This window comes from Pholis gunnellus (genome assembly GCF_910591455.1).
Source record: "Pholis gunnellus genome assembly, chromosome: 21".
Taxonomy (NCBI): Eukaryota; Metazoa; Chordata; class Actinopteri; order Perciformes; family Pholidae; genus Pholis; species Pholis gunnellus.
In genome coordinates, this window is record NC_136548.1 from 7,097,935 (window position 1) to 7,115,058 (window position 17,124).

The 17,124-nt window shown below is 43.9% G+C and overlaps 3 protein-coding genes across 3 annotated transcripts; 1 reads left to right on the plus strand and 2 right to left on the minus strand.

Annotated features, from left to right (window-relative positions):
• Positions 1–557: 557 nt before the first annotated feature.
• On the plus strand, positions 558–4,069 carry bricd5 (BRICHOS domain containing 5; the record flags this gene model as incomplete). The annotated part of the gene is made up of 6 exons (XM_079183351.1): positions 558–611; positions 889–1,026; positions 1,122–1,271; positions 1,363–1,470; positions 2,779–2,929; positions 3,975–4,069. The coding sequence occupies 6 exons, from the start codon at positions 558–560 to the stop codon at positions 4,067–4,069; spliced, it is 696 nt and encodes a 231-aa protein (XP_079039477.1).
• A 257-nt stretch (positions 4,070–4,326) lies between these two features.
• Positions 4,327–7,765, minus strand: mlst8 (MTOR associated protein, LST8 homolog). Its single transcript, XM_079182151.1, has 9 exons — positions 7,723–7,765; positions 7,267–7,445; positions 7,036–7,087; positions 6,768–6,930; positions 6,609–6,684; positions 6,311–6,463; positions 6,095–6,219; positions 5,833–5,996; positions 4,327–5,270 (listed from the first exon to the last, which is right to left on the minus strand). The coding sequence occupies exons 2-9, from the start codon at positions 7,393–7,395 to the stop codon at positions 5,152–5,154; spliced, it is 981 nt and encodes a 326-aa protein (XP_079038277.1). The 5' UTR covers positions 7,396–7,445; positions 7,723–7,765; the 3' UTR covers positions 4,327–5,151.
• A 655-nt stretch (positions 7,766–8,420) lies between these two features.
• Positions 8,421–11,911, minus strand: meiob (meiosis specific with OB-fold; the record flags this gene model as incomplete). The annotated part of the gene is made up of 13 exons (XM_079183129.1): positions 8,421–8,534; positions 8,620–8,706; positions 8,816–9,002; positions 9,113–9,257; positions 9,476–9,568; positions 9,725–9,820; positions 10,009–10,061; positions 10,275–10,375; positions 10,694–10,889; positions 11,067–11,139; positions 11,320–11,451; positions 11,641–11,698; positions 11,855–11,911. The coding sequence occupies 13 exons, from the start codon at positions 11,909–11,911 to the stop codon at positions 8,421–8,423; spliced, it is 1,392 nt and encodes a 463-aa protein (XP_079039255.1).
• Positions 11,912–17,124: the final 5,213 nt, after the last annotated feature.

Here is a 17,124-nt window from a genome sequence, read left to right on the forward strand (position 1 = left end):
TGCTCTCTGTGGCTGTGAGTTTTAAGAGAACAAGGCAAACATCCCCTCTCAGGCCCGTGCGTAAAGTCACCTTGGGACTGTCATCGGCTGGATGCTGCAAACAGTCAGAAGCGCGTATCACCTCCCGGCTGATGAGAGAGAGGCTTTCCTGTCTCCCCCTCTTTGTCCATTGTCTGGGCCGGGGAGGGCCGCCAATTCCTCTCGTCTAAGTGTGTGTTTGAGTGAGTGGGGGGGGGGGGGACATTGGAAAGATGGGTAACGTTAGAGATGCATAATAAGTCACATTAGACAAAAAAAAAGGAAGAAATTGCATGAAGACAAGACCTCGAAAATTTTAGTTTGGCATACTTCAGAGTCGTGGGTGACTGTTTTGGGAGGGAGACGGTGAGACCACAGGAGGAGGAGGAGGAGAAGGGGGGGGGGGGGGGGGGGGGGGGTCTACAGGGACAAAGAGAAGCTGGCCAGGTGTATTGCCTCTCAGTCATGATGACCACAGCTCCATGCCGGTAGCTACGAGAAGGGAGCAGACCGAGTGAGGAGCCGTCACGGGACACAGGATGGTGAGGTGTTGGAAGCATTCAGAAAACCGTTTGGAGGAAGCACAGTGCACGGTAAGCAGACGGCTTTCGGTCTAAAGAGCAGCTACTGACTGAGGACAGATATATGCGTTTCAGCAGGGACGAAGGCAGGACATGTTTGTTTGTTTGTTTGCTTATATGCAAATGAAGTTTTGCCACATAAGTGATAGTTGCATGACAGGTTGGGACTTGCACATACTGCTCTATGTTAAAAAAAAATATCAGCAGCCAGACAGTTTCCCACCCTGCTTGTTTGATGTTTAGTGAAATAGCTGCTCACTGGCTCTTGTGTGTGCAAACACCTCTGCAGGATGGGGGCTCTGCTGCGTCCACCCAGTCCCACTTCCCGCACAAGGCCTTCTGGGTCAGCCTCTCGGCCTCCCTGCTCCTGGTCGTCATTGTGCTCGGTTTGACGGGCCACCTGGGGCTTTCTCAGCCTCACCCTGAGGTATATGACTGCCACCATTATCTATACATTGAGCCACATAGTCTCTGACCCGAGGTCTGATTCATTGCTTGCATTAATCGGTCTGCTGTTTGTAGTCTCTACAGATGGTCCGAATCACGGTCCCGGATCAGACCGGAGTTCTGATCAACCAGTCGGCCGTTGTGGACCAGCAGAACGACCTGGTTACCTTTTCCGTGACCTCACCTGCAAACCAGACGTCCACCGTGCTGTTCGATATCAAACATGTACGTCCAGGTGATATGCATGAGATGTGTTACGTGTGTTTTATATATATTTCGGTAATGCTACAAGCCATTGTCTGCTGTTGTGTTGCAGGGTTTGATATGCTACAAGCCTGTCGATCAGAAGAGCTGCTTCCTGCGAAAGATGGAGAAGTCCGACTATGACAACGTGCACTCCCTCCTCCACGAGTCCACGCACAAGGTAACGGGGGGGGCGACGACATGTCAACACGTGAGAACCGAAGCAGCGAGCAGTAACATAATAGGTTCTCCCTCGTCGCGTTCGGGACATGCGAGACCACAAAAGCTCAAGATGAAAACGCACCGGGGCAAATTGAAGAAAAAGAAAAGTTTGCCCTTTTAACTCTGCCAGGTGCTAATGTGTGAACTGGCATTTCTGACCTTGACTCATAAATGTAATCCCAGAAGCCCCCCCCCCCCCCCCCCCTTCAGGGAGCCAGGACTCTCTGGCTTTCATAGGTTCTGCATGGCTTCCTCGCCGCTCCGCTACAAAAGAGAGGGGTGAGGCAGACGGGGCCGCATGAAGAGGCGCATAGTCTCCCCCTCTCTCGCTGAATTCCTCGGCACATCTGATCCCTCCAGGGCCCCCACAGCGTGCCCAGGATCTTCTTACAGGAGGCTAATACGGGAGCGAGCCTGAGCCCTGGAGCGGGCACAATGGCCACTCTGTGTGAGGGCTTTGTAGCCTTTTAAGACTCCTCTGTTGGATTCAAAATACAGCCCGGTGCATTGGTTGGTAAGGGAAGGGCCTGTGTGTGACACATACCTGGATCTCTCATATTGGCGTCCATTGGTGGCTCTGCCTTCAGATATGATTTGTGTGGGACTGTCTTGATTCCTAATTGTGATTTGAGGATATGAGAAGTTGAAGGTGATGATGTGGAGCCTTGCAGGTAAACTGAGATGAGACTTCTGTCTCTCCACCGTATCATCTTTTTTTTTTTGCACAATAGCACCATTTCTACCTCGAGTTGAGTCTCTTGAGTGTTTTTTGCGACCCAATCTCATGGTGTCACGTATCTCATGCAGCTCCTCAGCTCAGACTCTGGTCCTTTAATCTATGACGGGAGGGCAAAGGGCCCCTCTTATGGATGCAGAGTAAATGTGGCCCGCCCCTCTGTTCCGCAGCACAATGGTCCTCTTGGTCTTTTTGCAGCAAAAAGGGAAAAGCTGGTTGTTAACGCGACCCACTCGAGCACAACGGCACATTAAATGGTTCACTGCAGGTGAAAGCGGTGCAGCCTTTGTGGCGATTAAGAGCGCAAATGTGCAACCGTGTCGACCTCATCAATGAAGATATCAGGCTAAAAGCAGCTTGAGTTTCAATCCTGGTTCTCTTCTTCATATCTCCCTTGATTTGACCCCAATTTATTCATGTCACTGTAAGTTGAATATGACTTCTCATACTTATTATCGGCAATCGTCAAAAACTCTTCGCCTGTTTGTGGATGTTCTCCGTTGAGTTGTTTTGCGATGCTGTCCTCGGCAGAGTCACTTCCAGCTGTCCGGGAACGAGACCCAGAGGCAGATGGAGTTCCTGGGAGTGCTGGCGGACAGTCAGGTGGACGTGTCCACGCTGGAGGAGCCTCTCCAGGCTCTGTGTCAGGACAGCTCCGTCCACTGGACCAGGAGGGTCGAGGGTGAGAAGTCGTACTTTAGACTTCAAATCAAAAGTCATGTTAAAAAAAAAGCGTGGTTTGGGGGAGCGGTGATCACCACCCTGGCTATAAAAAAAAAAAAAAGGGTCTCTGTGCCACATCAGGGATTCCACAATGTCACCCTTTGCACTCGATGACATGTTCCTTCATTACTATCAACACGGGCACTGTAGTTTGTTTTGACCTGCTGCTGTACTGTAAATACTCACGAGCCGCTGACAATTGTCCCAAACAAATTGCCCCTTTAACTCCTGTTTAACTGATGTTTGCTACAAACTACAGTCCCCAAATGTAATAATAATATTTATATTTAAATATATATTATGACTTGTTTTTAAAGATTTTTGTATTTAGTAGAAACAAATGGGCTTCATGCTGAGAGAGTATTTAGAGACTCACTATCACAGTGTGCTGACAATAAGATAAATAAAGACTAACGCCAACCTTATCTTTTAAATGACTACAAACAGGAGAGGCACAACGATGGTATGTTTTTTAATTTAGGTGCATACTGACATTTGGATAAAAGTGTCAAATGTTATCTTATATATTAGTACAGTATGCATGATCATATCACCGTATGAAGGGAGCTTTTAAAATGAGCCAGCTGGCAACGCCATAAAGAAGCAACGTGTCAGCCTGAAACCTAAAACTAATCTATGACGTCCGGCTGTGACCTTTCTACTTTTGCAGTAAATGATAGGAGGAAAAAAAAAAGACATTATACTTCTGCTCACTCAACAGTCTACATGTGGCGGTTTCACACTTTAATCAAGCCGCTTTTAGACCATAAATTGCTGTAAAATTATTCGTAATAATAAAGTTGTGACACATTTGTCAAGGAAAGTGGGGTTCAGGTAATGTTTGCAGAATTAGAGGATGATATTCTTAATTTAGGGAGGCAGGCTATTCCATCCTTCATGGCTACCTTTGAACCATTCAACAGTAAATGCTGCACTGTCTCCACTATGATGATCTGTATCTTACGTTTGCTCTTATAGTCTTATGGTCTGTGTCTTGTTTTCAGGCCTGGGGAAACAGAGGCTGGTCTACTTCTGCATCGACATCTGCTTTCCCAACAACATCTGCGTGTCGGTGTGCTTCTACTACCTGCCAGAGTGACTGTGTGTTCTCTTCCTCTCAGGGAAACAAAGTTGTCTTTTTAGCTCCCTCTACAAGAAAAAAACAGAAAAAAACCCCACACAGAACAAAAGCCAGCTTTGACTGTTTCCTTTGTGCCATACAGCCGCTAACAAACCAGTGAAGCAGTCCGCTTCCGTCCTTTCCGAGAGAAGAAGAGATGGAGACGGGCTGTCGCGGTTATCGCCAAAGCCCCATCGTCACTCTCTTCATGCATAATATCCTCTCTGGTGGGACACTAAAGAGATTTTTTTTTACATGCCTCTAATTGTATTTCCTGTAATCCACTGCAGCAGCATAATTATGTGTAACCGTTCCAGTCGCAATAAGATTTTTTTTTTTGGATCTCTTGAATAAAAGACTGTTTATTTGTGGCCATTTCTTCTTCATTAAACTGGGAAAAAAAAGACAAAACTCACTTCTTTTAACGACGTCTTTTTACTGCAGAATAATTTCCTGTACATCGTTTCTCTCGACACTTCCTAATCCACGTGGTCATTAAGAGTAGCACAACTTAACTTTGAAATCAAGAGTATCAAATGAATTATACATATCGGATGTGGGAAATAACTCCAAGGTGACGTGAAACGCGTGGTCCTTTTGACACAATAAATACGGTGCACGATTAAAAGCAAAGAGTTGAAAAGGATTTCCTTTTGTGCACAGAGGGACGAAGTTAAAAACATAAAGTTCAGGGTTTAAGGCTAACATGTTTTAATCAGACTTACCCATTTCTACACGGTTGGTTCAGAAGTTTTCCCGTACAACCGATTACATTTGGTTCAGAATGGTGTGCCTGGCCCTTTAAGGTGGACTTTATGTATTTACATGTTTTCCTTTGCAGCTATGCTGAATACTTACATGCATGTGGCAAGGAAGAGCACTGTAGATATCCAGGAACACACAGCTGAGAGTCATCGTAATGTTCAAACACAAGCCTCAACTTTCTCAAGGTGATCATTTCTGGGAACGGTTGTTATAATTCCCAATTGAGGCACAATGTTTGTATGTCCTTGTTCCACTTCTGCACAGACTGTCTGCACATCTCTTCATCTCCTCCTTCCTCAGCCCAGCACACTGTCATTGAAGGCCAGACACACCACGGCCTTCTGATGGCCGCTGTATTCCCTCTTGATCTCCCCCGTCTCCACGCACCACAGGCGAGCCAGGTTATCCGAGGAGGCTGCAGGAAGGAAGAAGAGAAGAGTCAGACCCCGAAATTCACCCCGCGGTGTACTTACACTGAAGTCATCAAGCCTTTACCTGCTTCTCTCTAAACGGCTCTAAAAGTCTCCTAATGTTTGCCTAAATATACGGCAGTATTGAAGAAGAACAACAAACTCAATTGATGACAAATAGATAAGGCATTTTCACGTAGCTTGTCTGGTCTTTCTCATGGACATCTTTAAGGGCAGTTAATGCATAAAACACCAAAAGCTCGGCTTGCATTACTGCAGTTTAAGGGAACGCTTTTGTTGTAAATGTCATGTCTAAGAAAATCACTTTTTGACTCAAGATTATACATCAATTATAACATAGATTTTCCCATAACTGTCCTGTTCAAAAAAAAATCTTAACTCCAAAATAGCAGCACTTTATGAATGTGGAATCCTTGTTTTCAGGTCTAGCTGCAAGTAACACTTCCTTTATTCTTAAGTTTTGGATCTCATTGTAGATTGGTTATGATGCAAGTATATTGACGTTGCAATGATGATAAGCCAATGTGCCAGGGCTCATGTACTGACCAGTGACGATATACTGGGAGTCTCCAGAGAAAGCACAGTCCCACATCCAGCCTCTGGAAGTCTCTCCGGGATTGTTACTCTTGATGCTGAGCTCCGTCATCAGGGAGAAATTGGACGTCCTCCAGATCTTACAGGTCTGGTCAGCGGAGCAGGTGGCCAACAGGCTGGAGGCGACGGCAAAAAAACACAAAAAAACTCCGTATCATCGGCAACGATCATCGGAGAGAAAGCTTTACAGTGTGTAGAGGAGAAGGGCACTCACGTGGAATCGGGGCTGAACTTGCAGCGGAGGGAGTAGCGTTTGTGTGCGGGGATCTTAGTCTTTGGGATGAGCTGAGTCACCTCTTCTCCGATGCCTCCAGCAAGGTTCCACACGTAACAGTTTCCCTGGTTCAGAAAAACAATACAAAGGATGCTTTAATACGCAAGTATGATTGAACGCGCAGCACCCTTCTCAAAGACGTTTTGAGGAACTGACCGAGCTGTTGACCGCTGCCATGTAACTGGCATCTGCATCAATGTGAACCGAGTTGACCGAGACCTCTGGCTCAGGGATCAGCTGTTCGTTGTGGTCAGTCTTCAAATCCCAGATGTGAATCACTCCACTCTGGTCTCCAACAATCAGCTCCGCCTGAAAAAAAACACACAACACTGAGTGTTGACCGACATTTTTGGGGCAGGAAGCACGTACTTTAATTGACTTATAATCAAACAAACACATTTAAACAGCTAAAATAAAAAGTAAACAGTAGTATTAGCGCCAGTCAATGTCTCACCTGGTTGGGATGCAGGCATACACAGTTGATCGGAGCATTGACCTGGAATATCCTCTGACACTGCAGATTTCTCGACCTGGGGAGGAGCGGCAGGAGGATCAGAGTTAGGTTCGTTGCACGCAGAGTGAACGCGTTTCTGCACAGCGAGCGCTTCCTTACCTGAGGTCCCATATGCGCGCCATGCAGTCCTCTCCTCCCGTGTACATCCAGCGTCCATCTTCATGGAAGCCCACAGACGTGATGTTCTTGCTGACGCCGTCGTAGTTGATCACCGGGTTGGGATTGTTGGAGTTCAGGTCGTACATGCGGATGTGCTGATAACCTGAGAAGCAAGAGTGGAAAATGACTGGAAGATAATGAGGCAGCTATGAAATTCAAGTATGCAATCCAGGATGAGGAGAACATCTGGGAGACGTTCTGAACCGACCTGCAGCTGCAATCATACTCCTGTCAGGTGTGACCTCAAGTGAGTTCACTTGCTGGGAGCAAATGTTAAGGAAGTGGACTGTTGTGCATATTTTCTTTAATAATATTTTACAGCTTGGCTTTAATTAGTCAACTTGAAACAAGTCTCTCCTACTGTGAAAGCAGCAGGACACACTCGAGTGATGTCATCGTCAGTACTGAGCACACTGTTCGTTAGTCAGAGTAAGGATACGGAGTCCTGGTGCTGGACGGTCCTGGTGCAGATCCCGCTGTGGGCCTGCCAGAACCGGACAGTGTGGTCGTATCCGGCCGTGGCCAGAATGACCGGGTCGCTGCCCACCGTGCCCTGGTTCACGTTCATGCTAATGACTGCTGGCTGTCACCGCTCAGCGCGAGGCATGTAACGAGTCACTGCGTGGAGATAGAGGAGACAGTCAGCTGCTGCAGTCTGTAAACCGTTAAATGTCGTCTTTCAACAGGTTTAATGTGTTCTGACACACGAGAGTCAACCTGTACGTTAACGTGCGGGCTAACGTTAGCAGTTAGCTATCCAAGGGCCATGCAGACAGTTAGCTCACGTTTCAACTTCAAAAGCTACAAAATGTGACTGTAAAGATGTTTCACTGTAGGATATTATGTATGACAATTACGACTACTTTAAAGAATGAAGCTGACAAGTTTAGATTACCTTGAGTTGTTGTTGACGACAAAACCTGTACGTCCCCGTAAAGTGTCCCGTAGCAACATACAACAATTTGTCAAATGTTCCGCTTTGATTAGCAGCACTTTGCCGCCACCTACTGACTTATTCTATCATAGCAGGACAACTGAACCTAAAGGTTTAAAATGACCAATTATTAATTTCTTACTCATCGAACTATTCAGAATATATTGTAGTTAGTTGTGCAGTTTCAAATGATACTGTAATATTCTGCTTTAATGGTGTTTTAATTTAGATTTGGTGAAATTACTGGTGTAAAATTGAGTTTAGCAAACAGTACAAGACTGTACTCTAATAAAGTAGGGATTTAGTCAAAATGTACATGGGTAAATGTCACAACAAAAACATTTAATCAAAAAATGTAAACAGTAAATTGAATTGTGATTGAAATGTTGATTGATACATTTGACACTTGACATAATAAACGTATAAGTTAGTTTATTTAACAGTTTTAAAAAGAAGTCCAGACAACAGTACAATCTTTAACATAAATATATTTAAATAAGTTCAATAAATAAATACATAATACAGAGAAAACACAAATCCTGCACATGTAAAAATGACTATATCTCTTGTTAACATGTCAGTCAGAACAGTAGCACACAGCAGGTAAAGCAGCTGATTACAACATACGAGCTTTCCTGCTCTGTCAACGTGTGCTGTGATCACAGCCGCTGCAGCAGGGCGGACATGTGCTGCTTCACCTCTCCTGGGTCAGCCACTGAGCAGCCCAGGACCACCCCCCTGGTCCCAGTCTTAAGTTTGGTGGAGGGGATTATCTACAACATATTATAAGAACCTTTCAATTTATGATTTGCTTTTATAGCTAACACACACACGACATTCATTTAAAAGCCACTATACCTTCACGTATATTTTGCATCTCTCCAAAAGGAATTTCCACTTCATCGCGGTCCGCTCGTCATCAGTCAAACGGGTAAACTCTTCGGTCTACAACAGATGGAACACAAACATCTCTTCTTCTTTAATCCCTACACACAGGAGCTACCACGTGTAGGATTGAGGCTGAATAATCCTCCTCCTGTGAACTGGTACTGACCGTACAGCCCAGTGTGTGTTCTGCCACTGGGCTCCTGAGGCTGCAGGCGGGCAGGGTGCCGGTGTGGTCCGTGAGGTCCACCAGCAGGTCGAAGCCTGTGGCAGCTAGAAGAGCCTGATCCCTCCCTGGACACAACAGGTTGGTGCAGCTCTGTGTGTCCTCAGTCACCTGAAACTTACACCTGGAGCTGAGACAATGAGGAAAACACACTGATCAAGGAACTGTCTATCAGCTATCATCATGAGTACAATGAAAGCAGCAACTATTTATGAACTCTATGCGCTTGTGTGGACTCACCACCGCGTCCTGATGACTTTTGAAACAGAAGAGTCGAGGTCCAGCCTGGAGATGAAGCTGTACGTGATGCCGAAGAAAGCTTCAGGGTTCTCCTGGACCTTCTGCTTCAGCTGGCTCACTGTGTACACGTCGGTGATGGAGTCCACTGCAGAGACAAAAGCAGCACCACATTTGCATCGCCGCAGTCTTTTCACACAGGCCTCGTCACATCGTCATCTGATAATTCTTATAAAAGGAAGAATTAAGTGGCAATTTAAAAGAGAGAAAGAAAAGTCAAACATAAGAGAAAATAGGAGCCGAGTTTAACATTCAAGATGCAGCGAGACTTCCACCCAGTGAGTAGAATTCCTCACTATGACCCACCAGGCACGTCCTCTGGCTTCTCATCTTGATCCAGAGCACCAGACTCAGACACTTCTTTAGCATAGCTGAACAGCAGACTGGCCTCTCTGGTGTCTGAGGGAAGATGATGAACGGCTTGAACAGCAGTGAGATGATACTCCCCCCCCCCCAACACTCTACACCATGGCTGAAAACCTTGTTTTTGATGAATTGCGCATACAGAGATGTATCAGATCTCATGCTTTTGCATGCGTTGCTGTGATATCTTACCAGGATTGACGGTGATGATGGTTTTGGAGTTAACGGTTGCTGTCATGCCGTTGCGGAAGCTGTCAAAGCCAATCTTTGCATCGGCTATGAAGAGCACTTTGAAGGAAGAACAGAAGTTAAAACAACAGTAAGCTATCTCAAACGCAAACACACAGTCACGTCTCAGGTGTACACCGCCGTGTTTCTCTGCGGTGCGGTACGTTAACGGGACGTGACAGGCAGGAACAACAAGTTAACTAAAGATTTGTTTTTGTGGCTGAGAATGTGCAGCAGCTGTTACCAACCAGTCTCCTTGGGTATCAACGTTTGCACGAGCTGAATGGCTTCTCTGTCCCAGCTGTGAGTGAAACAGAGGTCAGGGAGTTACTCAGTGAAAATCAAACGCACGTGGAGTTCAGCAGGTTAATCTAAAGTTTCATGACACCAAAGGGACATTTGTGGCAACCCAAAGATACACAGCAGTGATCCAAAGGGCCAGTAGGATGGAATATCGCACATAAGTTATTCATCTTTATTCATTTTCCAAATGATTTAAAGCAGCATGACGCACCAGACGAGAGGGAAGGCAGAGACAGAGTCATCAAAGAGCTTCACTTCCAGCCTCTGCCCTTTGCGCCTGTCTGAAGTGGTGAACTGCTTCAGCTCTCCGATCTGAAAGTGTAAACAGAATCATCTGACGCTCCTATAACAATATGCTCCTTGTAAAAACTGCAGTAACATTACGTGCAGCGTCTGGCCTGTCTGAACACTGAGGCACGTCTTTAGGGCCGTTATGGTACGTTGGTCCTAATTATCTGTGCAATTGTAATATTTAACGCTAGATTGTAGGCTCTAAATATCTTAAGTGACTGACAATAATAGCAATACCTGTTATTTATACAGCACATAACTGATACCCGAATGTACTCAAAGGCGAACTTCTCAAATTACCATTAAGCACTGACAGACTATGGCCTGAAGGCGCCCTACCGATTTCACTGCAGCCAGTATATTTATCATTGTGCCATCCAGCTTCTGCCCGTTGGCAACGATGTCTGCCAGAGAGTAGAAATCTCGGGAGTCCTTCGCTGGCAGGTGGATCAGTGGCAGCAGCCTGTCGAGGGCGCCGGTGTCGGCACACAGTAACACCTGGGAATGAGCCTCCGACACCAGCAGCCTGTAGAGGCTGAAGACAGCAGGCCCAGGCCTTTGAACCAGGAAGTGCTTTGACACGGTCATCAGACATTACATTGTGTTCTATCACATTTTACACAGTATTGCATTGTGTTAACCTCACTACCCTTCAGCTATTTAAAGCACAACTAATTCTTCTACAGTATATGTATTAAAGAGTGTTAATTACCTCGGTGTTGTGGGACAGTATCTGTCCCCTTTCTCTGGGTCTTTGTTGGTAACTAAAGGATTCTCAACGATGACTGGAAAAATAATAACATTGAGTCGTTAAACATTTAAAAAATATATGTTTCTATTGCGACTTAGAGTAAAGCTTGATTTTGTACTACTGATATTGATATTGATGAGTAATGTATATATATATATATGCCACATCCACACATTTTCAAGGATTTTGAAGGCTTTGAGGGGGACTTCCTCACCACAGTCTCCGGTGCTGAAGCTGTTGGAGAGCCCGTTGACGTATCCATCGTTCCCCCAGGCCGTCACATTAATGAAGAAGTCAGGTGAGTCCTTAATGGTGAAGCCAAAAGTGAATCTGTCGACACCAATATCTGAAATTCAGATGTATAGGTTTAATTAACGTTGCATTACAATGAAAAAGAGGAGGGGGGCTCAGAGGATGTCTATGAACTCTTTTGTATTCATCTATTCTCCAGAAGAGGGGGCTGGTGTACAAGACACTGAGGCTGTAAAAAGGATGTGTTATTGACACCATCATCCTAATATACAAATATACTTACTTTTTCTGTCCGGAAAGCTTTTGACATCAGTTTTCCCAATGATGATGCCTGCCACCGTCTACAGAAGGGCAATATGTGCAGATATCTTTACAGCTCAACGCAGTTAAAATACATCCTGTTGCAGAATATTGTTCCTGGCTATTAGATATTGATTTTGTTTTAAGGGCTGCAGCAGGAACACTCACATACATCACAATAAATCACCTCAACTCACCGGGTGGGAGAAGTTGGGGTGGAGCTCAGAGATGGCGATGTAGGTCTGAGCAGCCATGTTGTTTATTCATAACTTAAAGCAGTAATTAGTGCGTTCACAGACTCTGTCCGAAGAGGCAGAACAAATAAAACAGAGTTAACAGTTGTGGTTTAATTCCACCAGGATAAAATGTTTTGAAGCATTTTCCAGTTTCTAACATTACCTAACACCTTATATTAAAAAAGAATACACGGCTCTGTCATTGGTAATTAAGTTATTAGCATTAATGTTAACGTTAGCTAACAGCTAATAGTGAAACAAGGCTCACGTTAATTTTGTCTTTCTCACTGTTATCACAGCTCTAACTGACAACACGGTGGGAGTATTGAAAAGTTACGGGTCTACCTAATACGTTTTCTTTTTTATTCAGTTTAGTTTTTTTACCTGCGTCTGTTTTCCTCAGTTTGTTACGTTAATCGCGGCAAAACTGTTGCACCGCACGCGACCATAGACTGTATATGCAAGAGACACATAGATGCTGCCTTCAAATGCAAAAAGAAAATAGACAATTCCAAGTAGTGCTGATAAGTATTTAATTATTTTATTCCCACTTAATCTATTTCAAACAAATCTATATGAATGTAGTTTTATTTGGTTACATTTCTGTTGGGGACCATTTATGAAATACCAAATTATTTAACCATATTTTATGTCTTCCATAAAACATCACACTGATGTAAACCTGTTTAAAAATGTATAATTGGCCCTTGGCAATTTAGACATTAGAATGTGACCCTGCTGTAATTAAACATCATTGATTACTGATTTGTTTAGAATATTTCCACTAGTTAATGAAAAGAGACCTGCATTCACCCAATGCTTTGGTAGACTTTATTGCGTGATAAAGCCAAGGATGAAATCTACAATTTCAACACACATTCAGTACAGTGAACATCTGTACAGCTGCGCAAACATGCATGAAAGGGGACTGTACAACTGCTATCACTGATGGACCCATTGACTGAAAGCTGTAATTATGCACAAACATTCCCCTCACAGACACACATATTATATTTGTACACTATGGGACTCATCTTTTTAAAAGTCTCTACTGTGAAAGGCATCCTTTGATAATCCATAGCCATCATCCACAGCATGGGATTTGTTCTCGGACGGCTTTGTTGAGATGAATTTGACAGTTTCCTGGTTTGTTTTGATAGCACACAGCTGCATTTGATGCGTGAAACTGTCTCATACACCTAAGCAGGAATCAAAAGGTGTAACAGTAAACCCTTATTCAGCTTCACACAGCCTTGTTCCTTTTCGACAGTGACTAATCCTCATGGTGGGAATATCTCATCCCTGTGACTAATGCTGATTTTTTTTGGGGGCAGTAATATGTCTGTTGATGTGATTCCACGGTCAATGTGTTGCTAATCGCTGAGAGAAAACAAAGCGGTGGCAGCCACAAAAGCATTTTTCCACTCACTAACACAACATTGTGAGATTATTCCCCTGCAGACGGCCTGGTGTGTACTGCCCCGTCAATGTATTGATGGACTTTGTATAATGTTGTATAATGTGAACTGATTAAATACATCGAACATGGAGCTACGCGGAGGAATCCATTTGCTATTTGCACCAGTGCCTGATGGCTATTCAAATGGAACCAAATTTCAAATTCTAATTTCATTAGGTTTTCCTGACTACAGTTTGTGAGTCCATTAATCACAGCAGCACTGTAAAGCATCATCAGATAAATCAAGTTAAACTTACTTTTGCTTTAATGATTCATCCATAATGAATTCATGGCCTCAGGTCATCAATCATACTTTCTCCCGATATTCCGCTGCTTCTTCTGAAGTGGTTTGAACGAACTGTTTTGAATTTCCTTATGATAAGCAGCAACATAAGGTCCTGCTTGTCACGTCTGATGGCATGACTTATTTCAGAGACACGCAGGGACGTACCTGCAGGGCTGCAAACACAGTCACGGCAGGAATGTGTTGAGATTGGAAGGCCTCCCATGCCGCAGGGTCGGCTCCCTGGAGGGCCTGCAGCCGTCTGACCACCCCTCGGCTATTAATCCATCATCTGTGTGTTCTTTTCCGTTTGCATGTCAGTACACTCGCACAGTATAACTGCAATCAACAACGACACTTGTGGTTTGTGGTTGTAACGTTAAAATAGTAGTAGGCCTTCGTGTGTACAGTGACACACTTTCAGGCTTGTGGGGCAGCCATATTGGAGGTCCTCGAGACTTCACTTACGCCGATTGTGTGAAGAAATATGCGACTTATCCATCAGAACTAAGCAGCAGATTCCTCTGCTGTTCTTATGTGGAAATTCAATATCGTGCCACTGATGCATCAATCAACGTCTGAACATTTGCTGCTTCTCAAGAAAACTGCATTTCTGCACAACAAACTTAGAATAAAGAGGCTTCTTCTGGGAACAGAGGCGCTGTACCAGACATTCAAACACCACATTCAAAACAAGTTTAATGAAGAATGTGACTGTTTTAAATAGTTAAGCTCTCTTCTTTACACATAATTACATTATGCTCTATATGTGAATGTGAAAAACTCTGCCCAATAATTCAATAATATAAATCATATTACACAACACCGACAGAAGTCATCCTGTATCGGCCACTTGTGCTTTCTGAGGCTTTATTTTGCTCATCAAATTCTTGTTCTTTTCAATATCAACATTCATTCATCATCTTATATTTTGACATTGTGGTATTGCTAGTAAAAAAAAAAATCGGAATACTTCCTCCACCACTGTTCATATTTAGCAACATGCCCACTGGACCTCCACGATGACACCAGACAGGAGATTTGTGGTCCAGCCGCACACCCCGTGTAAAACATGAGAAGAGAGGAGGAAGCAAAGACACAGAGGCATCGCAACACAAAGACAACACGGAGAAAAGTCCTTCAAGAGCTGCAGGGATTGTAGGGATGTGACCGCTACATGCAGCATTCTCTTTTTAGGCTCCTGTGTGTTCATTCTCCGTCCAACGGCAGAGCTGCACATACTTATGGTTTGATCTAAGTCTAAGAACTGGTGTTTACATTATATCCACATGCGATGTACCAAAAAACCCTAAACAGGAAGTGGGCAGTCAAGTTGTAGTATTCGGGTTGGTGAACCGAAGTGTTTTAGTTCACATGCAAGCACGCACGCACACACATAGACAATAGAGCTATTGTTAGTAATCAAATGTGGAGTTTTTTCAGTGCACAAGCTCCTGCAAGAGCTATCCTGTTAGTATCTAATGGCGCAATTCATTATTTCATTGAATGGGATCATTAAAACATATTGTTCTCAACGGTGAGCAATATCTTGGCATGGCCCAGGCGTCTACATCCAAGTATAGCTTTTGCATTCGTTGGCAGCAGCCTTTGCCGTCTTTATTGGCTTCCAGAAGTGGAAGACGTCCAAAACTACAAGTATGTGTACACTGTAATTTCCCTGCCACCTGTGTGACTAACTATACTGTAGCTGCTGCTCCGCTGGGTCTGCTCACAGCCATTGAATCCAGCTGGGCTCTGGTAGAACAATGCAGTCTGTCTCCTCATCCCCGTGTCCAGTGAAGGGGGTGGGGGAGGTACGGCCGTGGAGGGAACCTTAAATGTTAATAACGTGCTGTTGAAAAGCAGCACAAAGACAGAAATCGGGGGCATGCATGATGTCAGCGCCCATTATTACTGTGTGCCACCGTATTGAGGTAATGGTAGGAACTCTGTGGCATCGGCCATGTTATTGCCATGAGTCCTAACCTATGAGACTTAAAATGAGACAGGAAACATGACATAAAAATGAAATATCAATGAGGAGAAAGTGACATTTCCGTTGCAAAACATGACGGAAATGAAAAAAAAAGCAGCTCTTTACAGCTGCAGCGTGTTTTCAGTTAACATTCCCACGCTGTTACCGAATGTAGAAATGGCCGTTGTTTTCGTGCAGCTTGTCGTTTGGGCACAAAACAGGTACCACCACCTACACACCCAGCTCAGGTATGTCTTTTCTTTTATCTCCCTGTTGCCTGGCTTGCACAGTTATGGCCGTTATCCAAATTTGCGGTGTCCTTGTACACACGTTACAATGCGTGGGGGATGGGTGGAGAAATTCAGTCTTTGGCATCGGTTCACAAACCTCTCAGCAACCGCGGCTGTGCATAGATGATGGCAAAAAAATGACTGTTGAACTCAATATGTTTAAATTTGAGACTTTAAGACTAACGGCACATTCCACATCCATACAATTTTACTAATTCTAAGCCAGTTTCTAGTATGTAATAGATTCATACTGTGATAAAAACCAAACAGAATGCTTAAATACGATTGTTTTCACACATTGATGGATGATATTCTCCCACGATGCAATGCCCAAAGGGAGTGGAGGCTGGGAAGAATTCTTTTTCGGGGTTGGCTCCTGAAAAACAAAAACAAAACAAAATGTTGCTTTCTGTTTGTGAAATTCAACTGGCATTTCATTTTGATGTTTCAAATTTGCACTGTTAGTATAAAGCTGCTAAGTATGTTTATTTTTGTTGTAAACTAACTATAAAAACAGTATACTATGACAATAAGTATGGAGCACATATATGTAGCGCATAGTATTCGTAGTATGTATGGAGTTGGGACATAGGGTAAGAGTCTCTACTAAGTGCTGAGCTAAACGCTAATGCTAAAATGCTGACATTTGCTAATTTGCAACCCTAAACAAAAAGTACAGCTAAGGTTTAGTTTTGCAGCTCTGTGGTCATAAAACAAAGCAGTTTGATCTGATGATGGTGCAAAAGAAAATGTTAACTCACCAGAGTTGTTACAATTCAGCCCATGAGTAACATAAACGGTGGCGCTGGAGGAGAAGTGTGGCTATCGCTAAAGTCATCAGGATTCTTTTACTGTGCACCATGAATGTCAATTCATCCAATAGCTGCTAAGATATTTCAGTCTGGGCCACAGTGGTGGATGACGTTAGCATGGCTTTAGCTTGGCTTAGCTTGAAGAAAATACTTTTTTGTTCAAATTCATGTGTTTTTTCAGTTTCCAATATATTATATCAGTACTATCCAATCTGAATTTGGAATATAAAAGATATTTGGAATGAGATATTTCATGGACAACAGTGGGCTATTGTTTTTACTCACCCTGAATCAGATTTCCGGTAAGTGCAAGTGAGTGATTGCGTTTTGACATCCACGCTGTATGTTTAAACGTGCCTGTGTGCATACGTAGTTTTCAGCATCGAGTCCTATATGAGCATCACATAATTCA

Bases quoted from the DNA above. Each gene is read 5' to 3' on its own strand.
- mlst8 (XM_079182151.1), bottom strand. From the start codon at position 7,395: ATGAACGTGAACCAGGGCACGGTGGGCAGCGACCCGGTCATTCTGGCC. The intron at 7,088-7,266 runs GTATCCTTACTC...ATTTGCTCCCAG, and splicing joins CCGTCCAGCACCAGGACTCC to CAAGTGAACTCACTTGAGGT. The intron at 5,271-5,832 runs GTCAGTACATGA...TCCTTCCTGCAG, and splicing joins CTCCCAGTATATCGTCACTG to CCTCCTCGGATAACCTGGCT.